Source organism: Sinocyclocheilus anshuiensis, unplaced genomic scaffold (genome assembly GCF_001515605.1).
Source record: "Sinocyclocheilus anshuiensis isolate Anshui unplaced genomic scaffold, SAMN03320099.WGS_v1.1 scaffold1361, whole genome shotgun sequence".
Classification (NCBI taxonomy): Eukaryota; Metazoa; Chordata; class Actinopteri; order Cypriniformes; family Cyprinidae; genus Sinocyclocheilus; species Sinocyclocheilus anshuiensis.
In genome coordinates, this window is record NW_015549631.1 from 157,719 (window position 1) to 172,552 (window position 14,834).

The 14,834-nt window shown below is 36.3% G+C and overlaps 1 protein-coding gene and 1 pseudogene across 1 annotated transcript in view; both read right to left on the reverse strand.

Annotated features, from left to right (window-relative positions):
• LOC107659620 (protein NLRC5-like) overlaps positions 1-4,473 on the reverse strand; it is a 106,291-nt gene extending 101,818 nt beyond the window's left edge. Inside the window, 6 exon segments of the mRNA XM_016448639.1 lie at positions 529-1,428; positions 1,526-1,721; positions 2,063-2,147; positions 2,723-2,827; positions 3,534-3,641; positions 4,437-4,473. Of these exon segments, the coding sequence (XP_016304125.1) occupies positions 529-1,428; positions 1,526-1,721; positions 2,063-2,147; positions 2,723-2,827; positions 3,534-3,641; positions 4,437-4,459 (1,417 nt within the window). The 5' untranslated portion in view covers positions 4,460-4,473.
• Positions 4,474-8,017: 3,544 nt separating this feature from the next.
• LOC107659621 (NACHT, LRR and PYD domains-containing protein 3-like) lies at positions 8,018-14,287 on the reverse strand (annotated as a pseudogene).
• Between the last annotated feature and the right edge of the window lie 547 nt (positions 14,288-14,834).

Below are 14,834 nucleotides of genomic sequence, written 5' to 3' on the forward strand. Positions count from 1 at the left end.
TTCCAAAATGCTCTGGAGAACAGTGGCTGAAATCCAGCAGAAGACTGGGATGTAGCACATGATAAAGAGACTCTTTGATTGTTTAACAAGATCAACAATTTTGTTGGCCTGATTCTCATCGGTGAATCTTTTTCTGAAGTACTCCTCCTTTTGTTCATCATTGAATCCTCGTATCTCTGTCAGCCGGTCGATACAGTCAGGAGGAATCTTACTGGCAGCTATCCTCCTTAAAGATCTGGGTACACATGCCTGAATACACTGATGCTTTAGAGACGTCAATACCACAGGCTTCCAGATCTGTGTCATAGAAGATCAGGTTGTTTCTTTCCAGCTGATGAAATGCCAGTTTTCCCAGTGAAAGGATGGTATCTTTATCCCAGGAAACATCATACTTCCGTCTGCTCTGCTGGATCTGAAAGCGGAGAAAGTGTGTGTACATTTGTGTCAGAGTCTTGGGAGTGTCTTCAGTATTTGTTTCCTGCAGTGTTTTGGAGGCGTCATCAGCCTGATTGTTTTTCACAACATTATTTCTTTTCTCCTCCAAAATGTTCTGGAGAACAGTGGCTGAAATCCAGCAGAAGACTGGGATGTGGCACATGATAAAGAGACTCTTTGATTGTTTAACAAGATCAACAATTTTGTTGGCCTGATTCTCATCGGTGAATCTTTTTCTGAAGTACTCCTCCTTTTGTTCATCATTGAATCCTCGTATCTCTGTCAGCCGGTCGATACAGTCAGGAGGAATCTTACTGGCAGCTGCTGGCCTGGTGGTGATCCAGATGAGAGCAGAAGGAAGCAGATTTCCCTTGATGAGGTTTGTGAGGAGAACATCCAGAGAGGCTGGTGACGAGACGTCACGCCATGTCTCATTACCCTCAAAGTTTAGAGGAAGTCGGCATTCATCTAATCCATCAAGGATGAACAGGACTTTGAATTGATTCCTTCTTGTAAGGTTCAGTCCTTTTGTCTCAGGGAAAAACTGACTTACAAGGCTCATCAAGCTTTGGTTTTCTTCCTCCTTTAAGTTCATCTCCCGGAAAGGAAGAGGAAATACAAAGCTGATATCCTGATTTTCTTTTTCTTCAGCCCAATCCAAAACAAACTTTTGCACAGAGACTGATTTTCCGATGCCAGCAACTCCTTTTGTTAGTACAGTTCTGATCTCCTTGTCTTGTTCAGGTGCTTCAAACAAATTTGTGCATTCAACCTGTATCTCTTGTGATTCATGACGTCTGAAAGCAACCTCAATCTGTCTTACTTCATGTTCAGTATTGACCTGTTCACTACCACCCAGAGTGATATAGAGATCTGTGTAGATGCTATTCAGAAGTGTAGAATCACCATGTTTTGCAATTCCTTCAAACACACATTGATACTTCCTCTTCAGGTTTGATTTCAGCTGTCGCTGATGAATGAGGACGAGCTCATCTAAATACACAAAAAGGAGCAAAAGCACAAAGGTATGCACCTCTTTTAGAATGCATACATGACAATATGTCAGATTGTTATTTTATGAGCATCTTACCCTCTAGAGTATCTGCAAGTTTATCTTGCTTCATATCTCTTAGGAAGTAAAGTGTGATATCCAGAGCTGCTTCTTTGATACTGCACATGCCTTCATTGAAGTCTTGCACAAAGTACTGTGTGTTCTCTTTTTGTAATATTTTCTTCAACTTTTCCAACTCATTTTTCAGAAATACGACTATTTTGTTCTCAAGATCCTAAAAAAAACATACAAAAAAGCAGTAGAACACATTAAACATATGCTCAAAACATACATTTTACATCTAGAACGAACTGCAGTCAAGCAACAGTACATACATCTATGAAGTTGTGCTAGTTATACATTTAACTACAAATTTACCAGAACATAAAATATACAAAACGACTTCAATTTTTTAAATAAATAGCCTATTTTTTATTTGATACATTTGTGAGATTAAAAATGCAACATAACCTAACAAAAGAGATTACACTTCTCTGCTATACCATTATAATTTTGTGTGATTTTTGGTATAGTTCTAAAATGAAGGCTGTTCAAAAGTCAAGGAAGGCCTTCTACCTGGAAGATCCAGAGGCGATTTTCACTGAACTCTTTACGGAGGCGGTACGTCTGGAATTCTGCGGCTGATTTCTCATATTGAACCCTGTTAGCAAAATACATTTGTTCAGTGTTCACAGTCAATTAAAATAAAATTAACAGATAAATGGAATGCTTCTTTGTTTTTTTTTGGTTTTTTTTCTAAATTCAAAGCAGCAAATTTGCAAAAGCCAAGTTAAATGTTATGGCTTACTCTCTTGCAAAAATTAATTACAAATTTTGGCATGGTAGCTTATTTAGCTTATATATGTAAATTTAACTGCAAGGTAAACTGTGGTATATAGTGTCCACACCTGTTGAGAAGAAAAGTTGCCAGTTCCACATCACTCTTCAATCCCTTCTGTGCTTTTAGTGTTTGCCACCGTGTAAATTCTGCACCAATATTTACTGTTGTCTTCTGTCCTTTGTAACTAAATCACACCAAGAAAGAAAGAGAAAACACATGGAATCTAACAGAAGCACAGTTGTCTTTATCATTTGGGTCGAACCATCAATCAATCAAACCAGCATTTTATTCCTACCCAGCATTCATCAGTAAAGAAAAAGGGTTGAGGTGAAATGTAGTCACAGAATTATTTTCTAACAGTCTGTGTGATCAACAACAAGAGACACGTGAAATACCTTTTGGTAGATGATATTGTTTCCTCACTGAATTCTGGTGGTATAAATATTGAATGGTCACTCTTCACAGACACAGAGCTGAACACATGTGAGCCTGATCTTACACTAATGACACAAAGAACAGAGAGAAAAAAACATTTCTGTCTCATAAGAATACGTTCAGACCGAGGTCATTAAAGGTTCATGAAGCTCTCTATTTTAGCACCAGTGAGTTATCACAGCAATTCTGAAAAATATGAAAGAAGTGGGTTATATGGTAAGCTGCAAAATGGAGGCAGGCAGAAACATTACAATCATTACACAGGAAAGCAATGTAACACTCTCAGAGTTTTGTTTTATTTTGTAATTTTTTATCACAGTTAACACAAACTCATAATTCAAAACACATAAAATACCTTTTGGTAGGCGATGATGGTGTTTTCTCACTGAAGTTGGGTATATCCTTTTTTGAATGGTCACTCTTCAGAGACGCAGAGCTGAACAAATGTGAGCCTGATCTTACACTAATGACACAAAGAGCAGAGAGAGAAAGAAAACACTTTATTACAGGAGCTGCTTCAGTCTCATTTAAAGAGATTTAGTGTAATTAAATGCACTATAGCTGTGCATTTGTCCTTCTCATGAATGTATGTTCAGTTGCCTGATGTATTTTCCATGGTGAATTTATGTCCCCCAGTGGCTACCTGTGTAATTGTATTATTGGAAAGAAGCTCCAGATTTAATTCTATGATTTATTGTTTTATTAAGTTTTACATGCATGTACACCACAGTGGAGCTAATGTAACACTATAATGTAAAACACATGAAATACCTTTTGGTAGGTGATGATGGTGTTTTCTCACTGAATTTTGGTGGAAGATCATGTGACCAGTCACTCTTCACAGACACAGAGCTGAACACATGTGAGCCTGATCTTACACTAATGACACAAAGAGCAGAGAGAGAAAAAATAGGAATCTCAATATGAAGAATTTTAGCACCACATTTAGAACTTTAACACAAACTATGTCCTGGTCTGAGACTTCATCCTAATAACTGATCAGGCCTGCAGCAATTAAATCATGGTTAAACTAACAGCCAAGAGGAGCACTGGTTCCTCACCCTTCACAATTTACACTTTCTTGTAAAACACCTGTGATTCTAAAACTTTGCGACAGTAAATCCATGTGTGCATTAAATTAGTATCAACAAAAATACCATAAATAAATTAAAGCAACTAGTTATATCAGCAAAACTGACTTGGACTGTGTGCAGTGAATGAACGGCTGAAAACGTTTACAGGCTAAGGAAAGAGTTTTTTTTTTTTTTTTTTTTCAGATTTCAACACTTTAAATTTTAAATGTATATTGTCTAGTTTTTCTAGTATTTTTGATGTTAATATTTAGTCATTTGTAGTGTCTGTTAACTAAAATTATTCATTTGTTTTCCCAAAACATCAACAGTCATGGTAAAAGTGCAGGGGTACACTAATTATTATTACGTAGTAAGTTAACTGTGACACACCTATAAAGCTCTGTTTGTCATGAATACATTTTATTTCTTCAAAATAATAGTTTCATTTTTAACCCATAAGTACATACAAAACTTCTGGGCAATTTGCACAGTATTTCCAAATGTAACATACATCAAATATTAAAGTCTTTGTTGACAAGTTTTTGTTCTTCACAAGAAATTAGTGTTTGAAATGATTAATTGAAGACAGAAACAGTCTTACCTCTCTTCCTCTGGGAGACTCATCTTAGATGGACAGTCCTTTCTTCACTCTTCTGACACTGCAGCAAAAATGCCAGTGAATACAGTAAAGCATTGATTTGTGAAGACAATCAGACATTCAGTGTGATCTGGAGATGTCCCTCATGAATAACATGGCAGTAGAAAATACTTTCTATGCCACATAACCACAAAACAACAGCATAAAAAAAGAAATCTTTCAGAAATATATTCATCTTCAAAATTTGCAATTTTTAAAGTATTTTCTGGCAGCTTTGTATGTTCAGAGTAACAACCACTGAAACAAGAACAAGAGTTCTATGTTTGTCTGTAACATGTTCGGTCTCGTTTTTACAAACCATTAGAAAATTATGAATTTACCTTGATGAATTTTCTTCACTCCATTAAGTCTCTCTGCTTTTTTATTACAAAGTCCGTAATTCTTGGGAATGTCTAGAAAACTGAATCATTCACTCATGTATATTGAGTTTGACAGAAAGGCTGCCTGACAAAATAGCAACGTCCCAATTGAAGTCACTGAAGTCAAGCCATTGAAATTGCCATTGTACAATATAATAAAAGTATATTAGAATTATTTCTTTAGCATTGAGTCTTATGTGTTTGTAGGTAATACGCACAAACATTTTAAACATTTATAGCACACAAAACATTTAAACATTTATACAAAAAACGTTTATAATGCACAGATTATATTGAATAATGTCTTTGACACTCCTGCACCAACAACGGTTCTCTTGTCTCTTTTAAACCCTGGCACTGCCCTATAGCCCAAATGTCAAGCTATGCCCGTGGCTATGGCAACAAATTCCTTCCGGACAGCCTCCACAAATACCAGAATATCATTATGTGTGTCACTGTATTCCTGAAACATGTTTTCAACAGTGCTGATAATGTAATAACAGCCAATGTTAACTTTATTATAGGAAAAACACACACACACACACACACACACAAAACATTATTTACCCCGTTTGTATCCGCAAGTCGTTCCTTACACATTTGTGCCGTGTTTACGTGATGATTGTCCAATGTCCGACGACTTGACACTTGGTAATGTATTTGCAGTACTGTGTGTTTTTCTTCACGAGACAGGAATAAAAGAATAGTTTATGGAGTTTGTTCACATAATTTCTGGCTGCATCATTTTCGTCTACAACATATCTGCAATATTGTAAATTCAAATTTAATCAAAACCCCCAAATAACTAGTTAAAGTTAAAACTTACTTGCAATAATCTTGTTTAAAAAAAGAGAGAGTAATCCAGACTTCTGTGAAGCACTTATAATTTCTGATCGCTGTTGAGAAAAGCCTAGCTCTAGTATGAACAGGGTTGACTGGGCGTTCGGGGTCATTAGGGGAAAAAAGGGAGTAACAAAGTGTCTGTTTGAGACATGGAAACACAATAGATCAGTTGATTACAGTAACTTTAATTTTTTCTTATTCGCAGTGATGAGTTGATTAACCTGTTTGTTTTGAACACTTTCAGTTCATTTCCACAAACCGTTTGTTGCTTGGGTTTACAGTATTTAGTTTTCTGCATCCTGGTGCACTGCATTTCTTTATACTGTTGAATACATTTGTACGTTTTATTTCTTCTTTTTGTTAACTGATTTCCTACGTTGTAATTTTTATTTGATTTCCTTTTATGCTATTTTATTTTATGCACTTTTATGAAAAGCAAATTTGTGTATGAAATGTGCTTTATAAATAAACTTGCCTTGCCTATTTTTCATTGAATTTTTGTTAATCAGAAAAAAATTGGGATTTAATCCTTAACGCATTTGAAAAAGACTTTCTGACAAAACAGCAACTTAATTATTTAGTTAATAAATAGGCTAAGTAAAATAAAACAAAAAAAATAATGGTAAATAAAACTTTTTATTCACCATTATACATTGTAGATAAAAGTAAAAAATAATGTCTGTAGCAATGAATCTTATGTGTTTTAGATAGCACGTTATCTTTTCTAAAATACGCATGTAACACCATTTTAACAGTTAATGTAAAAACGTTTTAGTATTTTAGTGTGTAAAAAAATATTAATAAAATAACCTTCAGGAAACAATTAGATTGAACAATTTCTCAGTTCATTTGCTTTCTGTTCTGTCTTTTCCTTCAGTAAGTGTCTGCGTTCACAGAAAATACAGGGCAGAAGACAAAAAGACTTCGAAATAAAAGCACAAACCTGAACAAAAATCAAGACATAAAACAAAAAGGTCCCTCAAAACCTTCACAGCACCTGATAACAGTCTGTTAAGAAATTCACTAACCTCAACTTCGGTTACTGACAGAGATGGACTAATTAAAACTGTTCCTTTTTTTTTTTTAGGTGTTTCCGATGAAGTCAGTATCAGTGACTGAGAGAGATTCTGTCTCTCTACACACTGGTGTTAAAGTACAGAGAAATTATCTGATACTGTGGATGTTTGGACTTAAAGACATTCTCATAGCTCAAATAAACTGGGAGGAAAAAAACAATCCTAAACATCAGAACTAGAGACTTTGGACTTTCTGAAGTAACAGCAGCAGAACAGAGAAGCCACTCGACATATTCAATATCACGGTCTATTCTGAGTAGAGGATTACTTGACCCGTTTCATATATGTGCATCTTTTAATATTAAAATGACAGTCATAATTGAGAATTATGTAAAATTGATAGATTAATACAGATTCATCTATTTATGTAATTAATATAACATTTGGCCATTTAATAAAATTATAAATAACAATGAGATGATCTCATATTTACTATCAGTTTAATTTATTCTCTAATATTTTCAGCTCTTCTGCCTGTTTGTGTCATTAATTACAGTCCTCAAAATCATCAGTCTACAAATATGCATATGTACAAAATGAATATGTATTCTTGACATTTTGCCATCACTATATATTTTAGTATAAACAACTTAACACTGTTGAGCTCAGTTTGATTAGCAACACTCAGTCCTGAGGAGAATCATTTCAGGCAGAATATTTCCCTTGCAATCTTCATGAACATGTTTAATGAAAATAGAGATTATAGTTAAGCATCATGAACACGCACAAAAACAATTAGAAACTTCAACAAAGTGAAATAAAAAAAAATCACAAGTTTACAATAAAACAATCAAAATGTTAAATCCAAATACCACTTATGCACACATTCTTATAATTGTTCATGCTTTGACCAAACACCACAATTAAATTATTAAAGTGCAAGGAATTATGGGTATTCCACTGAGCACACTAAATAATAGATACAACAATGTGAAGTTCAAAATTCTTAGCATTTAGTCCCCAGAAAAATCCACTAAATTCTCAATCGCATGCAGATCTTGTACAAAATGTTTCAGGACAATGCTGCATCTGTGCATAAAGCTTAATGTAAATATTACATTTTAGTGTTTACATATAAATACATTCCATATCAATTCATACTCAATTTGAAAGCATTAGTATCCAGTTATGAATTACCTTGGCACACCAGCTAAAGAATTTCACCTTAACACTATAAATACAACAAGGAGGATTGTTAATTAAATGAACATTATTTATTACTGCATTGTCAACACTGAATGTTGTCCTCAATCTCACCATTTTTTTAAATTGAAAAATGGAAAGTGTGTTTTAAGTGTTAACATCCTACAGTCCACTACACGACAGATGAAGGCTTTATACTAAAGAGCCAGGCTCCTGCTGACTGGACGCATCTGTTCTTGGATCAACCTGTATATAAAACAAAATGACCATTTGTATTAACACTAAACCAACAGCTATAATTCAATATCATGTATGCATAGTTTCATTAAAGCAAATTTGTCTCATTTGAAGGTCTAAACCTTCTCCAACCTGTATGTATCAGTAATCATTTTAAAAAGTAACAAATAAAAGCTTGTAAAATGACCTCTACATTAGTTAAAGCAGGCCAATTTAAAGGATTAGTTCACTTCCAGAATAAAAGTGTCCTGTTCATTAAACCCCCATGTCACCCAAGACGTTCATGTCTTTCGTTCTTCAAATCGAAAAGATAAGCTTTTTGAGGAAAATGTTCCAGGATTTTTCTCCATATAGTGGACTTCAATGGTGACCAATGGGTTGAAGGTCCAAATTGCAGTTTCAATGCAGCTTCAAAGGGCTCTACATGATCCCAGCCGAGGAATAAGGGTCTTAGCTAGCGAAATGATCAGTCAGCTGCTCCAGGACAGTTTGGAAAACCACTGCATTTCAGAGACATGTTCTTAAATGTGACTCAAATAACAAATACATACAGGCACAGTTTTAAGGCAGCTTTAATTGCCTTTTTGGTAACCTCATGACTTAACTGATGACATAACATTGCATGCTCGTAGTTTCTTTCGCGATTTGATATGAAATAATACAGCCTACAGCGCACCCTAGCGCATTTGTGCGTGCAATTGAAGAGCAAGTGCTCCGAGCACAGTACTGTTTCTGCGCTCGTTTGACTCGCGCCTGGCGCTGAAGTGACGCTGGAGCATGCGTCTGAAACGTCTTCTGTTTGATGTGGTCATAAAGACGTTATGCGTTTAAATAAACGATGGTTCTTGTCACGAAAAAAGAGAAAGAAACAGCAGTTGTGAGTGGGGTGGCCAACCGTAGCCCCGCCCCTGCGTTAACAGCGTTAAATATTTTTAACGTGTTAAAATTAAAAAAAAATAATTGCCTGCGTTAACGCGCTAATTTTGACACCACTAATATATATATATATATATATATATATATGTGTGTGTGTGTGTGTGTATAAAGTATTCAAACGTGTAAAATACTCACTATATATATATATGTGTGTGTGTGTGTGTGTGTATAAAGTATTCAAACGTGTAAAATACTCACATCAGTGTGTTGAGTTGACAGTGTTTATCCTGCAGTAAAGCAGCAGATCTTGTAACATTTGTATAAAAAATATTCTGCATATAATTTATTTTGTATTATTTCATCACATCTCACCTCAGTGTCTTCAGTTGATAGTTTGGATCCTGTAGTAAATCATTGAGCTGCTTCACTCCTGATTGTCCAGGATCATTTCCTCTGAGATCCAGCTCTATCAGGTGTGAAGGGTTTGATCTCAGAGCTGAAGCCAGAGCTTTATCCGTCTTCAGTGATACTGCAGTCTGAGAGTCTACAGAAGAGATTTCAATCAAAAATGAATTAGTGAATATTGATACAAACAAAATTCCCAATGTTGGACACAGTAGAGTTAGAGCAGGGCTGTCCAAACTCGGTCCTGGAGGGCCGGTGTCCTGCAGAGTTTAGTTCCAACTTGCCTCAACACACCTGACTGGAGGTTTCTATGGCTGTGTCCAAAATCGCCCCCTATACCCTTAAATAGGGTACTATTTGAGGGAACAGCCATTTTTAGTGGTGTCCGAAACCATAGTGGACGTTCTCGAGTGCACTCATTCAATCCCACAATGCACTGCAAAAACGAGTGTACAACTGGTGCACGCTCAACGGCTAGAGAATGCCCATAATGCACCTTGAGAGTCACGCGCTGAATGAATTCCCGCATCTCGCCAGAAGATGGCGCCCGCAGCTGAATAATCAATCCAAAGCGCTCATCCATGGCGTACAGCATAATGTACAACACCGGTATAAATTCATTGTAAATTGATTATTAAATTGTTTGATTAGGGTTTATACATAATTTCCGTGACAGAGTTCAAGATGAATCCTTTAATCTTACTACTGGAGCTGCTAGTTTGCTAGTTTCAAATGATTAATAAACAGCAAGCACAAACTATGCAAAAGCGGCATTCCTTCCAGTGCACTCGGTGTCCGAATTCACTTTCCTTCCGGTGCACCCAGTGTCCGAATTCACTACTCGTTTTCATTCACTCCTTCTAGTGAAATGAATTAGTGACCTAATGTAGGGAATGAGGGTATAGGGGGCGATTTCGGACACAGCCTATGCCTAGTAAGAGCTTGATTAGCTGGTTCAGGTGTGTTTAATTGGGGTTGGAGCTAAACTCTGCAGGACACCGGCCCTCCAGGACTGAGTTTGGACAGCCCTGAGTTAGAGTCTTAAACATTAATGTCAACACACTTGAGTTTCTGAAGTTTACAGTTCTCTTTTAGTCCACCAGAGAGCAGCATCACTCCTGAATCCCTCAGATTATTGTTGTTTAGGTCAAGGTATTTCAGATTGTTGGAGTCTGAACTGAGAATTGAAGCCAGAGCTGAACAGCTTTCCTCTGTTACTGCACACTGGCGGAGCCTGAAAAAGTTTACATCCCTTTTCATTTGAACCTTTCCACAAAAATTTTACTACATAATAAATGTTTTCCACAATATAGAAAAAGCAGAGCAGATATATCAACAACTAGTGAATAAAAAAAATAATTTTGTAGGTATCATGATTTAAATTTGTTTTTGTAGGTTTCATGAATTTATTATGGTGAACTTCAACTCCCCTTATTCTTCAAACTAAATGAGATGCAAATTAAGCATATTTGTTTCTGAAACAAAGTAGATAGTATAAAGATAAATGAATTATTAGTCAGTACAACTTCTATTAATTAACTGATGGTACTGAAACCCATTATTTATACACACACTTTGTAAAGGATATCTAAATCACATTTTTTGTCTTCTGTCACACAACTTACCTCAGTATCTCCAATTTACACTTTACACTCTTCAGTCCAGTGCAGAGTAGCTTTACTCCTGAATCCTGCAGATTATTATTGTTCATATTCAGCTCTTCCAGACTTTTATCCGATTCAAGAGCTTTAGCCAGACTTGAACAGCTTTTGTCTGTTAAGTTATAATCATTTAACCTACAAGAAATCATTTAGAACACAAAGTAAGGTTGAATAAAAACAATGGATTTGCTAAATACAACAAAAAAAAAAATTTTTTTTATTAATTTTAGATTAGCGATAAATATGCTCTAGCATGGTGGGCTACTGTGACAATACAACTAATCTCATTCTGCTAAATAAAAACAAACAAGCATGGTTGAATAAAATAACTCTCTAAAATGGTGGGACATTGTAAAAAGCTAAATGTACAAACCGCTTAAAGCTAAATGCATTACAACAGTGATATCAATATGCTGTATATCACTATAATTTGTAGAAATTCATTTTAATGCTGTTTTTTTTTCTTAATAATGGTTATAATTAACCATTAAAAAATTGTAAATTAATATGGATAAACAACATTCACATACTTATATCTGGTATATGATTAATAATTACTCATTGAGGTTTTTGATGAATGCATTTTTCTTTTAAATAACTTTTTAGTGTTTAAATAATTGGTCTTCAACCTGGCTCCTGGAGGCCCACTGTTCTGCAGGGTTTAGCTTCAACCCTAATTAACACACCTGAAAACTGCTAATCAAGCTCTTCAGGATCACTTGAAAATAACAGGCTGAAGCAGGTTGGAAAGAAACTTTGCAGGGCACTGGGCTTTCAGGAGCCGGGTTGAAGAACCCTGCTTTAAATGACTTACACAGCTCTTTTGGAGATTTTCACAACTTCCAGTAGCCTAAAGAGACTCGTCTGATTTCTTGAATTTCTGAAGCTCAAACTCCTCCAGCTCTTCCTCTGATGTCAACAAAACAAAGGCCACAGCAGACCACTGGGCAGGAGAAAGATCAGCAGATGAAAGACTTCCTTCTCTAAATTGAGTCTGAATCTCTTTCACCAGAGTTTGGTCGTTCAGTTCATTCAGACAGTAGAACAGATTGATGGATCTCTCTGAAGACAGATTAGCTTCTAATTTCTGCTTGATGTACTGAACTATTTCCTTTGTGCTCTGGTCACTGCCATCTTGCTGTGTCAACAGACCTCGTAAGAGTGTTTTTTTAGACTCAAGTGACAAACCGAGAAGGAAGCGAAGGAAAAGATCCAGGTGTCCAGTTTCACTCTCGAGTGCCTTGTCCACTGCAGTCTTGAGCAAATCAATCATGGTGTCATTTTGGTTTTCATGTTCTGTAGACTCTTGAACAAATGTGTTTTTCTTGTTTTTGTCTAGAAACAGATGTGCATAAAGGGCTGCAATAAACTCTTGAATGCTCAAGTGAACAAAGCAGAAAGTGGTAACAAGAATGATCCCTTTTTCCTCCTTTCTGGAGACCGATTATCTTCTAATTTCGGCTTGATGTACTTAACTATCTCCTTGTAGTTTTCGTCATTGCCATCTTGCTGTGTCAACAGACCTCGTAAGAGTAGACAATTGGACTGGAGTGACAGACCAAGAAGGAAGTGAAGGAAAAGGTCCAGGTGTCCAGTTTCACTCTCGAGTGCTTTGTCCACTGCAGTCTTGAGCAAATCAATCATGGCTTCATTTTTGTTTTCCTGTTCTGTAGACTCATGATGATCAAACACACTTTTCTTGTTGATGTCTAGAAACAGATGTGCATAAAGGGCTGCAATAAACTCTTGAATGCTCAAGTGAACAAAGCAGAAAGTGGTAACAAGAATGATCCCTTTTTCCTCCTTAAACATCTGGGTACACATGCCTGAATACACTGATGCTTGGGAGGCATCAATACCACAGGCTTCCAGATCTGTGTCATAAAAGAGCAGATTGTTTCTTTGCAACTGATGAAATGCCAGTTTCCCCAGTGAAAGCATGGCGTCTTTATCCCAGGAAACATCTGGTGTGCATTCTCCATCATACTTTCGTCTGCTCTGCTGGATCTGAAAGCGGAGAAAGTGTGCGTACATTTGTGTCAGAGTCTTGGGAGTGTCTTCATTATTTGATTCCTGCAGTGTTTTAGAGGCGTCATCAGCCTCATTGTTTTTCAGATCATAATTTCTTTTCTCCTCCAAAATATTCTGGAGAACAGTGGCTGAAATCCAGCAGAAGACTGGGATGTAGCACATGATAAAAAGACTCTTTGATTGTTTAACATAATCAATGATTTCGTTGGCCAGATCGACATCTGTGAATCTTTTTCTGAAGTACTCCTCCTTCTTTTGTGCATCATTGGATCCTTGTACTTCTGTCACACGGTCAATACATTCGGGAGGAATTTTAATGGCAGCTGCTGGTCTGGTGGTGATCCAGATGAGAGCAGAAGGAAGCAGAATTCCCTTGATGAGGTTTGTGAGGAGAACATCCAGAGAGACTGGTGACGATACATCACGGCAAGTCTCATTACCCTCAAAGTTCAGAGGAAGACGACATTCGTCCAAACCATCAAGAATGAACAGTAATTTAAATTTATAATTTCTTGCAAGGTTCAGTCCTTTTATCTCTGGGAAAAACTGACGTATAAGACTTGTCAAGCTTTGTGTTTCTTTCTCCTTTAAGTTCATCTCTCTAAATGCAAGAGGAAATATGAAAGTAATATCATTATTTTCTTTACCGTCAGCCCAATCCACAATAAACTTTTGAACAGAAATGGATTTTCTGATTCCAGCAACTCCTTTTGTCAGTACAGTTCTAATCTCATTGTCTTGTTCAGGTGCTTCAAATAAATTTTTGCATTCAACTGGAATCTCTTGTGATTCATGTCGCCTGTCAGCAGCCTGAACTTGTCTTACTTCATGTTGGATATTGACTTGTTTACTAAGACCCAGAGTCATATAGAGATCCGTGTAGATGTTCTTCAGAAGCTTGGAGTCCCCTTGCTTTGCAATTCCTTCAGATACAGATTGGTGCTTCTTCTTCAGGTTTGATTTTAGTGGTCGCTGATGAATGAGGACCAGCTCATCTAACACACAAACAAGAACAAAAAACAGAAAGATATGCATCATTTTACATTTTATAAGTGACAATGACAGATTGTTATGCCCATGAACCTCTTACCTTGTAGAGTATCTGCAGCCTCAACTTGTTCCATATCTCTCAGGAAGAAGAGTGTCATATCAAGAGCTGCTTCTTTGATATCACGCATTTCATCTATAAAGTCCTTCACAAAGTACTGTGTGTTTTCTCTTTTTAATATTTTCTTAAACTTTTCCAGCTCATTCTTCAGAAATACAATTATTTTGTTCTCAAGATCCTGAAAACATAAGTTGTACCTATACACTTAAAACATATTTAAAATAAACAATTTATGTGTACTACAAATTACAGGCAAGCAATGCACTCATGAAGTTTCCCAGCACTGACAGTATAGACCATCAGCAAGGTAAAGTGGTGATGAATAAAAACACACAAACAGAGATACCAAGAACCTTGTATGGATCAAATCCAGTAATCAACATGATTTCTTGGTATCTTGATTAATGTGCTTTTGAATTCACTAAGAAAAGGCAAAAAATCTGCACACCAAACGAAATGCAAAGTTAAAGGTCAAAATGTATTCCTGAAGATTTACATGAAGGTGACAACAGCACTGAAGATAGTCCAGCAAGGACTGAAACGTTTGCTTTGTTTGTGTGTGTGTGTGTGTGTGTGTGTGTACCTGGTATTTATCACGTTAT